The 20,242-nt window shown below is 51.7% G+C and overlaps 1 protein-coding gene across 1 annotated transcript in view; it reads right to left on the bottom strand.

The window, feature by feature from the left end:
• LOC128726905 (protein O-mannosyl-transferase TMTC2) overlaps nucleotides 1-6,378 on the bottom strand; it is a 117,436-nt gene extending 111,058 nt beyond the window's left edge. The window contains exon 1 of the mRNA XM_053820751.1: nucleotides 6,356-6,378. Coding sequence (XP_053676726.1) covers nucleotides 6,356-6,378 — 23 coding nt within the window. The remainder of the gene's footprint in view (nucleotides 1-6,355) is intronic.
• Between the last annotated feature and the right edge of the window lie 13,864 nt (nucleotides 6,379-20,242).

Raw genomic sequence — 20,242 nt, forward strand, 5'->3', positions numbered from 1 at the left:
TTCGTGAAGCTATTTGGAACAACGAGTATCGAAAACCGTTTCGTGCTTGATTCGATCAATAGTGGGAAGCCTTTTATTTGTTTGTCTGTTCGCGCGCGATGGTTTTCTTCCTTCACAGCTCAAGCATACATTCATTGCATTGTGCATAAGCAAACAGGACGCATCCCTGTTAGACCATAGCAGGAACGACGAACCCGAAAGCCAGCCGGTCACCGCATTCACCGACAAATAATGGAAACAATTTAAACTTTTCCATTACCTTAAATCAACCATCCGGCTGTGGTGCACGCTGTGTAGCTGGTGAAAAATCGCGTGCGCACAGAAAAGCTTCGCCTTAAATTTTGCACTTCCATTTGCGCTTTATTTCGCTTCTATGATTGCCCATTCCACGGCCGGGAAAGTGTCACCCCAGGCGGAGTTTGTGCGTTCTTTTCGCGTCCTTTTGCCGTGCCAGAGCAGGCGGCAAGCGACTATTATTTTTCCAATTTTCATGCGGAAACCCAGGGAGCCGGGAAATTAGCGAAAGGCTCGCCCGAACCGGGTTGCATTAATGGCGCGCACCGAAACTTGAACCAATGCTCATTAAAATTAAGACGCGCTCGTACTTGGCCGCGTTCCTTTTCGAGGACCGGCATATCCGCCCAAGCGTGCGACCTTCCACTTTGCGCAAGCGGCCACACTAGGATGCAACCACACAAATACTGGCCCCCGGGCTATTTCAGATAATGAAATTTTCGAGAAGACAGTTTTCTTCCCACACCCTGTATCTCGGGTTTTCTTCTCGTCCGGCCGGGCCCAGGCTCTAGCGCCTCAGTCCGGAGATCAACATTGGAAAATAAATAAAACGGAAAACTTTCCGCAACTTTCTCATTTTCCCGCTTCGCGAGCGTCCCTTCTCCGGCCCACGCCACGCCAGCCAACGCCGTTAGGCCACTGTTGCCGGTCGACTGTTTGCAGCAAAAAGCATCCCCGGCATCTGCAGGATGTCACGGAATGAACTTTGCATTGGCAGCAGGCGGACCCCGGACACTCGGCAAACTCCGGCCGGTCCTCGGAAATCGAGAAGGTCGGACCGGACAGAACTTTTCGGGTGGAACAGATTTTCCGCACGCTGCCACCGCGGGCCGGGAGGCGAATGCACTCCGAGCGACCGCGGTTGGGAAAATGAGGGTGGGAGGGAGGCTGTGACCGGGAGAGTGGGGTCTAAAGTTTGGTTTTCCAGCAGCCAGCTAAGGCAGAGCAGCCGCCGGGGAAATCGAGCCCGTATGCCGGTAGAATCGGGTCTACGATCGGCATCGATGTGACCCAAGATGGCTGTCGACCGAGCCATTGTCTGGTTGGGAAAATACCCCGTATGTGTGTGGGTGGACGTGTGGAATGTGAGCGAATGTTCCAACTTCTCGAACTGGGCTACTTTGACCCGAGCCTCGTTCGACTGACTGCTGATTCGCAACATATGCAAATGTTCGATTGCCAAGCGCGCCACCGACACGGCACGAGAGAAAAGGCCGGAAAAACGGGCTAAAATGTGGGTGAAAAAGTTTTCGCCGGCCGCCCCAGACGTGAGCTTACGGCGAAGGGAAGGAAAGCGAGCACACGGAGCAGTTCTCGGTTTGTCTCCGTCGCCATCAATTCTTCAACCGAACGGGCCAGTTTTCTCCCCTAAGGCACAACTTCGTCCTCGTCGTCGTACGGGTGCATCACGGGAGCTGGCTGAAATGATTTTTATGTGACATCTTGTGGCACTTCTTGTCGAAACCGCACACCACAAGCCACACGTTGTCATGGGCGGGATAGCCTAGGGTGGCTCTTGTTTACTCATTCTGTGATCCACTTTTAAAGCAGTAGGCTGTGGTTTTTCGTTCGTTTTGAAATTCTTCAGCTGTCATTTTGGCGCTACAGTGGCGCAAGCGTTTCGATGTTGTTTCTGCTTCAATCTCGTCTCGTTAAAGAGACGACAATTTCATGCTGGATTGTAGAAATAAAGAATAAAATCCCTTGCATATTGACACGCGGCCGAGTGGTTTCAAACTACCATTTGCAGAAAAATGGTCCCCACTAGCGGCAAAAGCCTGTGTGTTTTTTTTTCTTTGCTCATTCAATCAACCCGCACATTTAATCCCACATTCAGCATTTAGTGCTTTCGAGAACCACTAGCCATGGCCAGGTCCGTGCACACCTTCACAGAATCGCAACAAATCAACAAACATTCGGCCACCGGTCGCTGAATGGTCGCGGGAATTATTCATCAATTTTTTTCCCCTCACAGAAACATTTTCACCTCAATCAGGAAGAGATCCGGCAGAGGCGATGAATGAACAAACGAACGACCGAACGAACGAACGAACGAGGTCCTTTCACTGCCGAGGGATACAAAGCAGATTGAAACGCACAGTGCTACTGCACAAAAAAAAAGCTTTTCCTGTATAGCCCGCAGCCGAGCAGAGCCTTTCACCGCGTTTTCGAACTCAGTCAAATCGATGAAAATTGCAACCCTCTTTTGACAAGAGAGCGACTCAGCGACACGCCACCCAATGCAATGTTATTCGTTTCTAAAATGCTGCTAGCACAATACTCGATGGATGCACTCCCAGAGATTGATTACGTTAAAACTAATCTATCAGTACATCGCAGGTTGCTTTAGTGTGGTTCGAAAAGCCACGGTTTGTGCCCAGCAAAACCCTGAAACAAATTCCACCACACCATCGAAAATTGAAACATTCATTATCGAGCGCCGCCATCGATAGCCGAACCGCTGGCCCAAAACCCAGAAACACGCGACCATATGTTATTTGGCAAATCTAATCCACGGCACTCACGGTAGCAGCCGTTGGACCGCTGGAAGCGCGAGAAGGAATGCCAATTGTCCGGCCGCAGTCGATCAGGCTGGGTTCGGTTGCACCGTTCCGACAGGATGTGGCGTTCCACCGCACCATCGAGACCGAACTATAGGCCGTTGAATTCAGCCCTTCCATCGCTACGCATCGCAGTCTCGTCGACGTCCCGCTGGTTTGGTTTTCGGTGGCATGAAATAACCTCAAATTTCCTGCGGCACACGGGAACCGCGACCAGCTGGGGTGGTCTCGCACAGACGGCTTTCGGAGTGGGCTTTTAGTTATTTCCGTTTCGGGCGTCCCGATGCGAAGAGCCCATCGTAGCGTGTTGGAGCGGAACGCCCTGCAGGGTGCGGATTTTTAGGCCTGTGGACTGCGTTTGTCAACCGCAAAACTGCCAGCGGAAATAATGACCATTTAGCTTCCAGTTTTTACTTCACAGCATCGAACTGGTGCTCGCCTACGACAACGGCAGCTGCCAATGAAACGAGATCCCGGCGTTTTCCGGGATTTCGCAATATTCACATCCAAAATTGATCCAGCCCGCTACCGAGAGCTCGTTTGAAGTACTCCATACGCTTTTTTCTTTGCATGTGAACCTGTAGAATCTAATACGAGGACGGATCCAGCTTGAGTACCGATAGTACTCGGTATGCGACAATTGTAAATTCCTCAGCAATAGAGCGTCGTTTTGAACAGTGTCGTTTTACGTACGAAATTAGCGAACTAATTTGTTCCGACAATAAATCAATTATGTGTGCTACTGGGAACGGGATAAAACCTCACTTAATTCGCGTCAGACCTCGGATGCACTGCATTATTGGTGGTTTTCTGCGAAATAAAACCAACGATATTAATTAGGAGAAAACTACCTGCTTTTTCCTCATTATTCGCCATTTCGCATGATCATTAGCCCATTACAAGTCAACTAATGGCCGACGGTGACAAAGGTGGGACCTCTTCCTGGGACTCACTTTTTCCAACGTCCTCTCACCGACCGACCGAGGCGTTGGTATGTAAATTTGATTTCGAGCAATTTATACGAGCTGTTATGGTATAATTTTCACCCGAGCTTTAATTAATTCCACGCTGGCTCCCTTTTTCCGGGTTTCGCCCGGAATCTCCAGGACGACGGCACGGCGAACAAAAAAGCGCTAGCTGCGAAACTCCGACTATAAACTACCGTTCAGCGGTTGCAGCTCGTTCTTCATTACCATCCCGTGGTGCGCAGTTACGATACCGGGAGCATGAGCGAAACAAAAGCGCCTTCCATCGCCTAGTTAGCCGAGTGCATAAGCAGGTTGCGTCGTCGTAAAACCCTGAACCACCTCTACAATGACATTGACAAAGGCGCACCCTGGCGCAAACACGACTCTCTGCTCTGGCTGTTCACACCCTCTGCTCGTCTGGTCACTTTTGCGTGAGCTTTTTGTCGAAATCCCAAACTCATCAGCCAGCGCCGGTTTCTCGTTTTTACGATGAAGAACTTTCGGCCAGGACCACACGGCGCAACATGGCGCCCCTTTTTGCCGGCTCGAGCGCATTGTTCGGCTAATGGACGCCGTCCCGGAAGCGCTCTCGATCCCAGGCCTGAACCAGGGCCAGGGAGCCGCACATCATCGTCTTTCACATTTTAATAATTCCCCAACACATCCTCCCGAGGCTAGGCATCCTACTCTTCCCCGAGCGAGGTTTTACGAGCCGCTCATAATCACTTTCACCCGTTCGTTTCGGTTCCCAGGACCCGGGAATTTCCCCAGACTCAAACCGGACGGGAATGACCTAGCCGGACGAATCTGGCCGACGTTGGTTGGCTTCGTTCAGTCACCGGCAGTTTAATGGTATCCGTAAAGTGTACCGAAACTAACCGGTGCTTAAGATGCCCTCGTTAACGCCCTTTTGCCTCCATGGCGAGCTCAGTCTCGAGCAAAAGAGGAGCATCATTTCATCATCCGCACCGTTGGACGCACTCGACGTGCACCACGTGCATGAATGTGTTTGTCTGAGTGTGGGTGTGATGCATCACCCACACTGAGGTGGGAGTTTTACAACAATTTTTACATGCCAGCTTTATGCAGATTTAATCAAATGTAATTTATTATCTTAATGGTGTTTTAATGCTTGCCTATGAATATAAATTACCCCTACGCCTCGCCGTTCTACGTTCGCTGTGTCTCGCTGAGCCGTGGACACGAATCTTCGAGTTCCGCATTTAGCGACGATGGCCCTGGACATGGTGTACGTCTTCTTGGAGGTGCCTGGCCCTGACCGTGCTCGCGACCACGTGCTCGACAACGCACCGATCGATGGGCGAAATCGTGGCGGAAATTGTGTGCATCGTCGTTCGTCGGTTGGCCTCGTACGATAGAGGTCTCCCGATTGAACCAAGCGCTTTTCGGCGAGAATCTGGGTGAATTTCCGGACATATTCTCTTCGTTCCTTGGGCTACTCCACAAGGCGGAAGAAACTCGAACGTTCTCCGAAAAGGGGGCCTCACCGGGGTCCGGCCCACCAGCGGATGGGAAGGAAATTAGTTTTATAATTATTTCACGGCAGCACCACCACGTGCTTCTCCGGTTCCAGCGAAGGAGTGCACAGGTGCAACGAGAAGCCTCGTTCATATCGTCCTCGACTACGCCGGGTCGTTGGGTCAAGGAAATGCATCGATGCAAGAGCCTCAATGCCGTGTTCCCGTTAGACGTGCGCGGGTTATGCAAAAAGGGGAAAGACGGAAGTTTTAATTAAAGATTAACGCTAATGTCTTGCCGTAAAAAAAAACACCTAGACCTAGACCTTGGAGGGTCCGGTTCACGTGCGCGAACACAAACTCGGGACCTGCCATTTTGTGGCCCATGCATGTCGGGTTGGTTATAATGAGTAAACCAGGGATTAGGGCGGATTTAAGTTTGCTGTGAATTAATAATAGCTTCCATTATTCCATCCCAGCGAGTGGTACGGTCTTAAACGATATTGTTCAGTGATTGAATTTTTATGACGCATACTTTAGGATATGGTTGTTTTAAAACTCGTGCTCCTCTGCGAGCATATACTGCAACTGCATTAAATACCTATCACAGCGCCTTATGCATTGTAATGGCGCATAAGTGCCACCTTGCGTAAGACTCTAATGGTGCGACTATAATTGGCATCGAAGCGCTTAGCTGCTCTCACGCGATAATGAACTTGAACGATGGCACAAGCTGTGTTAAATCGACTCTACGTTGAGCCCATGACAATCACCGATGGCATGTACAGCCCAATTGTCCCGATATCTCATCAGCAAAGCAGCTTAACCATCCCTGACGCGTCGTAGAGCGTTTGTTCATCGCTTCAAAAGACAATAAGCCCGATAAGCCACGTTTCCGATCGCGCACCGTCCGATGCATTAGATAATTGAATTCCTCCCCATCGTTAAGCCACCCCCCATCCCGCCATTCAAAGCCCATCGCACCGTGAAGGTCACCGCACAGGGTGAAGTTTCGATTGCGACAATTTCACATGCCATTTCGGGCCCAACCTACCTTGACTTGTTGCGTTGAACCATCGTCGCTAAAACGTTGCTAAACTTGCCGTACCGCTCTTGACGGTTGCTGGAAAAATCATATTACGGTTCACGGTCGGCACATTCCCTATTCGACGCACTCGCCCTTTTCGCGATCGGCCCCCGACGGCACACGGGCGCAGGAATATATTTCAACTTTTAACAACTCCACTTGACTTTCGACTTTAACTTCGAGGGCGAGAAGGGCTCGCCCAACTGCTCGCCCGGTCACCGGCGCGTTTCTGCACTGCGAGGGGATGAATTTTATTTTCCCACCCTCGCTCTTCACTCACCGCTAGTCGCACTTTTATCTGCCCTTTCCGGGACACGCTTCACGTGACACGCTTCGCCCGTTTCGTGTTGGCTCAGGAATCAACCTAATCGAATGAGTAGAATGGTGGAAAAGGTGAAATAAGAATGACATATTTAATGCACTTCGTCCAAGCAAACGAACAGATGGCGCGGGTTTTGAGCTGTTAAAAAGGAAAATGCACGAAACACACACACACTTGTCAATGTGTGGTGTCGTGTTGAAAGTGTCCACGCCCACGGCTGAACACAATCACTTAATCGAAAAGTTTCTCGCTCGCCGGTGGTTGCCAAGGTAACGCAGCAAATGGCGCAAAAACCTTCTCACGTTTTGATGCTGCACCCGTGACGTGGCAGGTGAGGTTAGGTTTCCGTTTTTTGGGGCAAATATGAAAAGAATGTGCTCGCGATCTGCCATCATGGTAAAGCGGGGGTCCAAAATGGTTGGAATGCTCGGTTCGTTCGCACGCCAACTATTTATGTAAATGCGCTGACAAACGCGCCAACTTGGACCACTGGTTTGGCTCACGGGTGGCTCACGTGCTCACGTGTGGACTTTGCGAGCTACACGCCCACAAGCGCCCAAGTCGTCAGTTTCGCGAGCCTTCTGAAGAATCGCTTCCTGCTCGACTGGCTGAAGCAAGCCACGAGAAAGCCACTGCATGTTCCAGAAATTCCTCCACAAAGCATCTTCCACCGTTGCTGCAGAGTGCTTCGAGTTTCCCGCTGACGGGGGATTTTCCTCGTTAGAACTATCCCCGGGTGAAAGCGCGCATTGCGTGCACGCTCGCAAAGGAACCACCCCAGGGGACAGCCCAGTGTGGGGGTTTTCTTGACACAAAATAGCTCCGTCCTCGGAGAGCCTCGCAGGGGAGACAAAGCTGGTGGATTAGTGACAGAAACCGAGAACTGCTGCATTCGCACCGGTATCGCGAGCGTTCGTTCCATTCACACACCGACCACGCTTCTTCTTCCGGCAGATTCTTCGAGATGTCTTTTCTGCGAGGTGTTATCTTTGCATTTTTCTTCTTCGCGCTTTGGCGCAGCAGCCCGGAACGGGAAGACCAGGGCAGAAAAATCTTTCTCTCACCGTTGGTTCTTTTAGCCCGGTTTCGATTCGTTTCCTTTGGAAGTCAGATCATCAAAATGTTTTTCCACACTCGGATTCTGGGCAGGGTAGCTTCGAGTTGGGTTCCAACTTTTCCCAGCGAACTTTCGCCGTTCGATACTCGAGCAGCACCAGGGAAGTGACTTCTTTCAGGGATAAACGAAGGACCGCGAAGGACGGTTGAACGAACGAACGAACGAACGAACGAACGAACGAACGAAAAAAGAAAGCAACACCGAGTGAAGAAAAAAAAACAACACCACCTCGTGGTGTGGATTTCGTTAGGATTGTTGTTTTTCTTTGCGAAAAACCACCGGCCAACGAGTTTTCTGGGAGGGCTTTGGGGCACTTTTTGCTCCCGTTCCCGAACACAAGCGCCGGCTTTCTGCAGTAGTTCCGGCGGAAGTTTTTCCCGCAGTTTGTGTTTTGTTTGTGTGTCTCCGATCACGCTGCCGCCCGCCACTGGTCGCACTATTTTCTTGGGCGGTCTTAAGGCGCGCAAAAGCCATCGATGACCATTCCAACGCAAGCCGGAACCCATAGTTGAGCGCGATGGAGCGAGAGAGAGAGTCGTGAACGCAAAAAAAATAACGCTTGCAGAACGGGTAATTCACGGGAGTTTGGTGGCAAAAGGAGACACTTTGAATTGTCCCTCGAGAGGCGGCGATGGCCAACCATTCCCCACCCAGAAACGTGCCCTCTCGATCTCGGGTCAACCGGCGAAAAGCCAGCGCAATAATAACACAAAATGAGACCCGATGGGGCAAATTTCGTTGCCATGCACCACCCACGGGACTGCTCCTTGGGTCCGGGGAGATAAAAGAATCCACTGTGTGTGGGGAATGTTCTGCAGGTTTTCGTCCTTGCCGATGGCTTTCTTTTTTTTTTGGTTTCTGGTCGACAGCAAATACGGTTCATTTGCTCATTTGTTCCCGCCCCGCGCAGAAGACAATCAAAACGGGACTCCAATGGTGTGTGGGTGTTTGTGGGTGGAAAAAAAAGACGGATAAACAGGGTGCGATGGGCGGGCGGATAAAGTTTCGCCTCATTTTGGCCCAGCCAGCCGGGTGCGCCACGTGTTTCACGTCAAATGTGTGAAACGTGTCCATCTTGAATGAGTTTCCGTGGCCGGGAAATCCGCCGGCCAGGCCCGGGGTCCGCCGGGAAATGGAACGGAATGACAAGCAACAAAACTGATCCTTCTCTGTGCAGCATCCGACACTCTCGGGCAGCAAAGCCCGGAAGAAGAAAATAAAACAAAGCTCCCAAAACAAAACAAAAAAAGAAGCACAGAAAAAGTACAATAAATGAAGGATATTGCGCTTTTCCGCTTCCGTCTTTTCGGCGCGCTCGCATTACCCACAGTGAGAGTGGGTGGATGGGTTTGAGAAGGGCAAAGACGAGCAAGGGTTGGCACCTCCTCACCCTCCCTCCCCCTCTCTCCACCCTTCCATCACACCGCGTGCAGGTTTCCCGCCAGACCAGCTGTTGGAACGGGGTGTGTGGCAAATTTTCCTCCCCCGAGCGTGACGCGCTTTTCTTCTGTTCTTTTTTGGGGCTCCTCCTTTTTGGCCAACGGATCTGACCGTCCGGAAAGGGCACGAATCCACGGGTGGAGGGCGTTTCATTTCGTGCGGCAAAGCTCCGGTATACCTCCCACGCCGGGCCGGGGCATTAGTTTTCTTTTCCTTTTATTTTATGTCAAAACCGGATGCTTCCAAATAGATTGGATTCATTCAATCGTGCGCCAACTGTTGGCCGGCTGTTGAGCGCGAACGGATTTCGAAAGTTTTCCCGTCCAACCGACCGGCCAGCCAAGGGTGTCCGGGTTCGCGGCCGATGAAGCAATTCGAATCCGATGAGTTTGGGATTCTTTTTCTTGCAGCCAGTGCCATTGAAACGAACACAAACACCCTCGAAGAAGGATGGAGTTTGCCCGTTGTAGTTTTTCGCTAAATTTTGATGAACTCATATCACTCACTGCACTGGGTTTTTTGTTTGTTTTTGCTTTGGCAAAAGAGACTCTGCAGCACCTCGACAACTGCCACTGAAATGGCATTTGTATGGTTGCCTCGAATCCGAAACCCCACTCCAGCCACATAACGGGTCACAATGTCGCGAACTGGCGAGGAAAAACTGGCAGCTTGGAGTGGGAAAATTTATATCGTCATAAAATCCCACCATCTCCAACGGTGCGCCACCAGATGAGGCCCGACGCCTATGGCCACTGGGTTTTTGTGCCGTATATCGTAAGCGGATGTAAATAGTACCCAACGAGCAGGACGAGCCGAGGCGTAGTGCCTACGCGACAAAGAATAGTAGCAATTCACGATCCGAAACGGGAAGACCAGAACCCGGATGAGGACGGAAAGTTTTCCTGCTACCATACCGCGACTGGAATCGTTTCTTATTGCTGCGGCGTGCGATGATTCTCGCGAGGAAAAATCCGCCGTCCTGTCTCGTAGGCTCGCATCATAGAGAAGCACACAAGCACACAAGGGGATCGATCTTTCGCGGGACTTACGGCACATTAGCCCACGGCATGCTCGGCATGCTCGTGCTACCCAGACCGGATCGAAGAAGCAGCAGCAAAAGCACACCCAAAACAAAAAATAATCCAACCCAACCAAACAATGCGAAGCAATTTCGGGCGAGCGAAGATTTGCGAGCAGGAATCATCGTCCCGGCAGTGGCTGGTGCAAAACAAAAATGCGCCATCAAACGAAATCTCGGTACTTCGTTTGCGAGTAGTGAACATAATTTTCCCATCCAATCTCGCGCTGGCTGCGATTGTCGTGCTCATGGTTTGTTTGTTTTTTTTTTTTGCTTCATCCTCGTGCCCGCGCTTCCGCGAAACATTCAAATTTCCCTAAAGCGCCACGCCAGCGAAACAATTCAACTGCCATCAGCCGAAGGACCGACGCACGGGTACCCGGGAACGAGCAACAAAAAAACCCTCACTTTTATGTGCTCGGATCCTTATAAATTTATCTCTCAATTGAGAAAGTTTGAAAATTGCAACTGATTTTCCCTTCGCCGATGCCGGCCTCGTTCACCAGGCTCACCGTACGCCGTTTGGCACTGTTCGGTGGGGGTGGGTGGGAAGATTTCTTCGCGCTGTTTGAAACAAACCATAAAACACACATATAAACACACACACACACACCCGTGGTATAGGGGTGCAGGATACATTTCCATTTCCATTATTCGGCGTTCCTTTGTCTTGGCGCGCGCACGCCTCCCCCCGGAGTTTCGGTGGAAAAGCCGGCGCGCCGTTATTTGCTCGGAGCCAATATAAAACGTACCCCCACCACCCACTGCAATGAAAGGGTAGCGACGAGCGGGAGCAGTGGCACCGGGCATCGGGTGAAACTTTATCGAATCAACCGACCCAACTTTGCACCGACCGTGGAACACCTTGGGCGTGCTTTGTTTTATGCGAGGCAATCCGAGTAGGCCGAGTGTGCCACCGCACACGTCAACCCGATTGCGGTACCGGTGGAGCTTTTTTTCCCCGGGGGTGTGGGAAAATTAAAGTGATTTTCCACGCGGTAAGTTTCGGGAGGAAATAGAATTTTACGAGCGCAATCGTTCGCAAACGCATGCAGCGGGAGCTTCAGTGTCAAATGGTCCTTTTGGGAGGGATTGGGGTTGTGTTTTTTATTCGAAAACTTGTCCCCAATTTGCCTCCTTTAGAGTGCAGCTTTTCCGAAAGGTCAAAGTAGGCGCTGGGAAAAAAAGAAAACAAATCCCCTATAAAGCACTGCATCATTTATCCCGTAATTCACGTGAAACTTCGCTCATTTTCCTCCACTTCGCTGTGTGTTTGTAACGCTCGTTCAGACTGTTTGAGAATGATTAGCGACCCGGTAGTTCATCAGGCTGCTTCTCGAGTCTCACGGAGTGGTTAGTGGCTCTTCAAAACCCTTCCTTCACAGCCAGCCGGTCGACAAAAGCGTAACCAATTAGGGCAAAAATATCACGGCACTGGCACGGTTTCTCGGCACTAAACACTTCGCGTACACTTTCTGCCGTGACCGGGCCCTTCAACAACGGTCTGGCCACGGGAACGCGCTGTTTGCAGAAATTCAGCCACTTTCACAGCTCACTTCACACACCGTTCACACCGGGCCCGGGTCCGGTGGCTTATCATTCGCGGCAACGCTACCACACCAGAAGAGTGTCCTCGAGGGATCTTACAACCGATGCCCCGTTGCCGGTAACGTGGCCATCATCCACGGTGGCAGCCCGCACCGGTTGTCGATCTTTCCTGCCGTTTGCGTTCTAAGGGAAAATCCCGTTTGAAGTGCCACACCGCCCGAATGCCAGCCCAAGCTCTCATTAACCTCTGCAGATGTCGTCCGGCTGCTGAGGGACCGAAACGCCGCAGCAACGTCTCAAGACCGGCCGGGCGAACGAACCGAACCGAGCGCCAATTAAACACTCCTTTTCCCGTAGCGCCCGTGCACCCGTTTCTGGGCTGGGGGTTTTCCCACCCACGCAGGACACGAAGCGAGACTTTACAGACATTCTTAACTGTCCTGCCACTTCCGGCCGTGTCCGTTCGCTTCCAGCGAAGGAATGCCGGCATGAGGCTGATGATGGTCTTCAGCGGAAAAACGCCGGGGAAAACGAACGAGAATTTTCCGCCCTGTGTGTCACCCATTTTCTTTGGCTACCCGGTACGGGCTGAAGCGGCCTCACAATTGGCCCGGTTTTCTCGCTAGCGAATACGAAGACGGAAAGCAAAATGGCAACTAAAAAGGCCATCCTCGTGACGATTTCGTGGAAAAACCCACCCTCCCCGAGCGGGTCGGGGTAACGATGCAACTTAGGAAATTAATTAATTTTCAATTTCGATAAAACAGCTGCCCCGGGATGCACACCCGTCCCGAAACCCGCGAACGGTAAGCGCGGAGTTCGGCTCAAGAAAATTGTTGAAGCAGCACATAAATCTCGCCGTTCCGTGCTGCGGATGAGAAGGACGAAAAGGACGGCCCACTCGCCTACCACCCCCAATCTACTGCCCTGGCCCACAAGGCCTGTGCAAAAAGTGTCATCCCAGTGGCGCGCCAGCTGGGAAAATCGGCCCCGGGTTGGATGCGGCCGCGTGAAGTGAAAAACGACAAACGACTTTCTCCCAAATTGCGACCCACTGCGCGGTCCCATTCCTCCCCCTTCCACCCCGCGAGAGGTGGGAGGAGTGGGGTGGCCATCCCGCAACGGGCCGGAAGCGAACGAGCGACAAAGCCAGGAGGAGCACTCCATTCCGAAAAACTGCAATCACTTTAATGGAAAAGCAAGATGTTCGCTCTATCGTTCACGCTGGGCGCTCTGGGGCCTTTTCCACCCAGCGAGCCACCCACCAACCCCATTCCGCCACGGGCAGGGGTTCATTTCGCTGTTGCTTCCTCGATGGCCAAAGTAATACGCGCTTCGGTGCTTGGTCACATCCTTCGTTCCCGCCGCTACCCGAGCGGGGGGTGTGTGTGTGTGGGACAAGTTTCGTTCTCCTTTTTTATTTTCCTCTTTGCTTTCCCACACCCCCAACCGAGGGCTCTCGGTGAGAACGATGGGAACGGAATAGCGCCCTTCGCCCGAAGCCAGCTGACTGCAGATCGCGCAAAACTTTAATGCCGTTGGTGAATGGGGAAAAATTTGCAAGAAAATGTGAACGAAACGAGTGCGCCTCTGCCCAACAGCTGTGCTAATGCAGGGCCCCCTCGATGGGGTGGGAAAAGGGACACCCAGAGGCGGGGGGAACACCCTCTCCCGGGACGATGTCCTTTGCAGAGAACGGGTGGGTGAAAAGTCGTTTAAGAAAGCGCTCCACCTAAGCGGCAGGCCCGTGAGGATTTTCACCCGAGCTACGGAAAATACGCGTGGCAATCTGTCCCGCTGGAGTCCCAGTACTCCCAGTGATGTGTGGGTGTGTACGTGAGGGTGTGCTGCGTCCGGAAAATGCTTTCCGTTTCCCACTGTGTTTTCCCACAGTCTCAGGCACAGTGCGTTTGCATGCGGCACTACGCAGAAACACACACACAAACAGAAACACGACTGACACACGTTGTGGGGGTGGTTTTGACCGATTCACAGACACTTTTGTCACTTCCCCAATGGCGTGAGGACACACTTTGTGGGGATCGAAGCAAGGACGATGTTCCGATGAGAAAGAAGTGTTTATCTTTCGCATCGACACCGACTGCGCTTGGAAGTCAGCCTACCCGAACCGAAGGGAACCGTCAACCCGTCACCCGTTACGCGAATCAACCAACCAATTTTCCAACGTCGTCCCGCGGAACCAAACCTAGCGGTCTATTTGGCCATGTGCACCACCAACACCAAATACCTGGCGCCTGGTCGGTTGCGTTGCAGCACTGATGGGCCTGCTTTTCTTTTTCTCTCTCTCTGCGTTGGGAGCTACGTTTTTCGCGCGACGCGCATAAATACCATCATCCTCGCGGTGTAAGGATTCGGTCGAAACTAAATCCGAACCGTCGCCCGAAGTGTGCTTTAAATAAAACATTCCACACGCACCGCGCTCTCGCGTGAGTGTCCGAGCCGGAAAAGCAGCCTTATTGACTCGCGTGACACTCAGCATCCTCCCGGAACTCCCCCAACATGCGATGCGGGTGCAGCGTGAAAAACAGCATAAACGGCCACCGATGCGATGACGTTGGCGTTGCGAGTCGGAAAATGAGCCTCGCGAGCAACAACGAACCTTCGATCTGAGAGAACGAGCGATAGAGAGAGAGAGAGCGAGAGAGAGAGTGAGTGATTTTCGATGTTCGAAAAACGGATGCCAACCGGTGGGCATGCGCCACCCGTGATGTGCGACACGTGAACCGTGGTCGGGAAACTCCCGAATGGGAATTCCGTTTCGAGTTTTCAGTGCATTTTCACCACTCGCCGAACAGTTCGCCGAAGTGCCTACTGCGATGGGTTGTGAGTGTCCTGTTAGTGGTGAGTTTACGCTGCCGGGTTGGTGAATCGTCAGCGGATTGTGCGGGAGTTCGACGAACGAGGCGGTAAATGTTGATTATTGCAATGGCACTCTTATCATGGTCATTGTTTTTCCATCCCACACCTCGCTCGGTGGTCACCCGTCTCGCTTTCTCACTCACTCCGGGCTCATTTGCACTCCCATGTCCTAGCGCGTTCCTATCCACCTTTTCCCAACAAGTGCAGCCGAAAATCGGGCTCAGGAATTGACACCAACCGAACGCAACCGGCCACCGGCTCTCCAGCTCTCGCAAATCGGGCCCATTTTTCTCTGCCATTGTGGCCGCGTTTTGGAACGATTTTCATGCGCTCTCTTTCTCATCACGATCGCTGGCGATGCAGGGTGTCGCTGTCGGTGGAGTGTTTATTTTCCTATTCACCAGCTCGTTGGTGAGGTGTAGGGGAGTGTAGGTGGATGCTGCGACCGTGGTGCGAGATTTTTCTCACGCCAGCGACAAGATTTTCCACGAGTTGCTTCTCCCGCTGACACACGGCACGGTTGATGTGCCCGTACGGCAAGAGAAAATTAACTGAGAAATGGGGCTCGTTTTCTTCGGTAGTACTGCAGTTTGCCACCAGAGGATGCTGCGGCGAACCATTCCGAGGGCAGATTTTTGATTCGAATTCCGAGCGTTAGGACCACGTTGCTACAATTCAGTCGTCATGAGCACGCTGATCGTCCATCGATTTTACACCCATCGAGTGGAATCGATTCCCGATTTCTATTGAGACATTGAGATTTAAAATAAAAAAATGGGAAAAACCTCACCAGCACGATCTAAGCTCCCGTTCGGGATTCCATTCGGTTGTAAATTCCACCACCGAAACTACGGGACTTTTGAAACGCTGCAACCTCCATCACACCCATAGAAAAGCCCCTCGATCAAACGACCACGACAAGGCCTGAAATTGCACCTATCGTTAGCCCCATCGGTTTAATTTAATTAAAACGACTAACTCCCACCCTCACATCCGGGCGCGTGAAACCCGGGAAACAGCAACCAAGCCAACGGAAAAACCATCCGAATGGGGGTGAGCAACAACAACAAAAAAACTTGTTCCAATCCGTTTACCGGTTCGGCGTCAGCACACGCTACCGTACGGTGCCGGGTGGCATTAGCGCACGGTAGAGTGGAATTAAAATGTGGAAAAAAGCAGAACTAGCACCAGTGCGAAAGCTCGCGCAAGAAACTCCCCCGAACCGTGGACCACAAGCACCTTTCGGCGAGACCCGCGGGCCACGGAAATCCGTACGAAGTACTGATGAAAGAGCGATTCCTTTAATCACCACACATTCTATTTAATTGCTTTATAAATTCAGCATGAAATTTCGATGAAAGTCGGCGCGCACATACACACACACACACAAATAAGGTGCGCCCTTCGCGCGCCGAGGACCGATTCAAATGGGTTGGCCCCAACATGGCGGAAAAGGGAGATTGAAATAAAAATAGCTAACGAATAGTTGGCCCGGTCCGGATGGACGGTGGCCAACAGGAAATGAGATTTCATACGAGCGGTTGAGCTGTTTGGGTTTGGTCGGGAAAAGCGATACGACCGGCTTCCGAGGAGCCAGTTGCTCACTGTTTACCATTTGTGGAAATTTCTGCATGCTGTAGCCATTTAAAACGCACCACTGGCGCGCACTTCTTTCAAAGCTTTACCTCTCCTCAAAGCACGTGCTTTTGAGTTGGTTTTGGTTTGTTTTGTTAACGCTTCTCAAAGCAAGGCTTGCAGGCCGTTAGTTCCTTTTAGCGCTCTCCCTTCGCGCCATATTCATACACTTTAAAGGCGTCATTAAAACAAACGAGAAAAAAAAGGAACAAAAATACGTTGGGAAAAATGCCTCGCCCCAATCACGGCCCAGGAAGAAAGGGTTACATGATACGGGCAGGAATTCAGGCTTTGGCCAAGTGCGGGTTATGGGTCTCCTTCGGGGTAGTGAAAGAAAAGCATTCTGCACCCACCCACGCACACACACACACACAGGTCTGCCATTTTGCACAGGTCAGCAAGGTAAAACAAACGGAGCTCATTTTCACCGGCATCATTAGCACTGCGTTTTCGGTATCGTCAGTATACTTTCCTGGTGTTGGTGGATTGGGCGACTGATGGAAAAGGCAAGCAAACGAAAAAAAGCCCTCCCCAGAGACGTAACACCACACACGCCCCACTCTCCTACTCTTACTCATATATTCCCCCCATGGGTTGGTTGTAATTTCAAACCCGTAGCAAATTAAAATTGTGATTTTTTTTCTCTCCATCCGGCTCATTCTTATTCACCTGCACGGGATCATGTTCCACTCTCGGTGGGCTCTCGGTTTTTTTTCTCCTTAACGCGGCACAACCTTTTGGGAAGTTCCTTTACCGGGCTGCTGGAAAAGGATCAACCCAGCGAGTGTGTGTACTTTGGGGCCACATTCCTCGGTAAAATTACAACCTGATGCAAGCATAACACACGCTCCGTGACATGAGCGCGGTATCCCTTTTTTCCCTGTGTGTGACTCGAGCTGCTCGAGCTGTACGAGAAATTTTATTCCACAAGCAGGCAAATTAGAACCCGCGGCTAAAAAAAAACTCCGGGTCCTGCTCCTGAACGACAAGGGTGGATAATTAACGCAAAACGCGACGCAACGGCGCTTGTGGTTGGGTTTGGTTTCCGCGTGCCATCAAGCGCGAAGGATTTTGAGGAAAATGTTCACAAATCGATCGTCCTTCAGGCAGCTCGCACCCAAAAGCGCGCCCAACGTAGCACGCAAGTTTACTTTTGGCACCCGTCGATGTATCCTGGCGCGCAACGACGCCTGCATGAAATCAACACTTACGCCCAGCAGGCGCGTGGGTGGCGTAGAATGGGCGCATAATTCCTCGCAACGGGTTTCGGTTCAACAATCAGCTAACTAGTTGTTCCGCCCGAGTAAAACTTTCCCCACGCCCGTAAACCCAGCCGGATACCGGTGGCGCTAAATTCACAAGCGCTCGGGAGGTCACCCACCTCGAAGTCTGCGGTCCTTGGGCCACACCCCCACTGGGTGGGGTGGGGTGGGGTGAATGTAACGCGCAACAATGTCGGCACTATCGGCATCGGTTTCAAAACTCATTACCACAATCTTTTTGAAGATTTATGAAATTTTAACTAGTTTTACACCAGATCAACCAGCCGGAAGTATCTTTGACACAAACTTAAACGAAACACGCAAAACTTTCCCCTTTCCGTGCCCGAGCACGCTCCTTGCGTGGGTGTGTGTGTGGGTGTGCATCCTGGCGCACCAGTCTCCAGTGGCGCTCCTGGCTCGTTAACGATTCGCAGGCTCGCAGACTCTGGGCCATCGTCGTCGTCGTCGTCGTCGTCGTCACCGTTTGTATGTATGAGGCCATGGCCGTGTGTCCTGACGCACGAGTTGATTGAGCACACGCCGCACACGGTGTGGGTGCGGCTAGATGGGAAGTGATGCACCATTAAAATGTATAACATCTCGCATCCTGCAGCGAACGAGCGAGCGAGCAGCATCCGGCCCAAGCAGGAGGCCGAGTTTTTCCGGCAAGCAGGGCAGAGCCGCACAGGCACAAAAGGGGGAAACTTTGTAATCCAGTGGAAAATTGGGTGCTTCTGGAAAGGTTGGAAGCGCCTTCACCGCTGGAGAAGCCGGAGAAGCGAGCAAGATTAAGGGAAAACAAATTAATATGGAAACACTCGTGTTGCCTTGATCTTGGTCGCTCGGTGCCTCACGCTTACGCTCACAAATTTAACAGGCAACTTTTCGTGTATCGCAAAGTTGTTTAATTAACACTTGCTATCTTTATAAATATTTCACCGTTTTCTTTCTTCCCGGCTTCCCGGGTTGTCTGGGATAGATTATCCTCCGGTGCGCGCCACCGATAAGGAGGTGAAGAACCGTCTCGCACACCTGACTCGCTCAGACCCCAGCCACGGGTCATCTCTGGCGTTCTGTTGAGCTTTGTGCGGGTGCGTACTCTCGATGAATAGTTAATTGATAAGCCACAAGTCCACACGAGACCCGAGACGACGAAACCAACCCAGCGTCGACTGGCATCAGCGTTGAGGACTCGAGAAATGGCCTCGGGCAGGCCGTCGAAAACCACATTATGGTGGCTGGGGCACTGCGACAGCACCGTTCATGATGATGGTTGATGGTGAGATGATCGAGACGTTACCGTACCGTCCACCCACTGGGACCGTCTGTTCGTGGCGCTCGCTGGTGGTGTGGGCGACTTCCAACAGAACCTTCACCTCCAGGGCCCAGAAAAGCGCCCAGAAGCCCGTGTGACCTGGGTCAAAGAAGTCCGTCGGCCGGTCGGCGAGATGAATAATTCCCGGCCCGGGGTCCTTCGCTTTGGCTTTTTGGGGACTAAAAAGGGCAGAGGGCAGATTAATATTAATGAAATTTTTGGAACCACCGAAAAGCCTGTTTGATGCTGTTCAGGGCAGCGCTATTGGGTGGCAAATCTCAACCCAACATGAACGAACACAAAAAAAAAATCCTGTCCCCCTCCGGCAACATGCTACGGCAAGGATCAATTATTAAGCGCAGTAAATAATGGAGAAAACTTCCATCTGCGTTACAAAAACCGTTGATCTGGAAAACAGCCCCCCAAATGTTTACAGAGAAAGCTTGCGCAACCATCGTAGCAAGCGACCTGTTTCATGTTTGACATTTGGTCACGTTGCTTGGCAGCTGAAGCTTTGACAGCAAGTGCAAAGATCGCTATGGAATGGTTGTTTAAAATAAATTTCCCGCTTTTCGAGTGACAAAAATAGCTTTGTTAGCTAACCACCTGCAACATGTTTAGGCCGTTTATAAACGCTCAATCTGTTTCATAGCTCTATCACTTCATTGCGTACACGCATACACTCTGGTGCGCATTAGTGTGCGCCTGGTAGTCTGGCCTCGGTTCACGCTAACGACCCCTAAACAGTGATTGCGGAGGTTCGTTTTGCTTTCCCCACTAATACCCACCTCATAAAGGTGGGTGAAGCCGGTCGTGGCCATAAATCAGGCATAAGTTCAACACCACCGCAGCAGATTTTAGACACGTTTGCGAACTAGTTTGCACCTTTGGTGCGATCGCGAAAGCATACGCCCAAACCCACCCACCATCGCACCGGTCGACCGTGTTTGTTTGGTGTGGCATTTGTTTGCTCGACGCCATCATCGCCAACGCGAGCGCGAGCGGGTTAGTTCCTGCGGGCTCACTCCTTTTTCCTTTAAAGAGCTACAACTGTTTATTTGCTTTCGAAAATGAAAACAAACCCAGCAAATCGCTCCACGGTCCGGGCCAACGGAAAGCTCTCTGTTGTCGCCCCGCGAGCACCTTTCTCGAGCAAAGTGGGGCTTGGGAAGAAATGAGGCTCAGAAGGGAGGCTTTGTGGACTTTTCCAAGTGCCCGTCCGTAGTGCGACGCTTACCCAAGCTCGTCGTCGTCGAA

This window comes from Anopheles nili, chromosome 3 (genome assembly GCF_943737925.1).
Source record: "Anopheles nili chromosome 3, idAnoNiliSN_F5_01, whole genome shotgun sequence".
Lineage (NCBI taxonomy): Eukaryota > Metazoa > Arthropoda > Insecta > Diptera > Culicidae > Anopheles > Anopheles nili.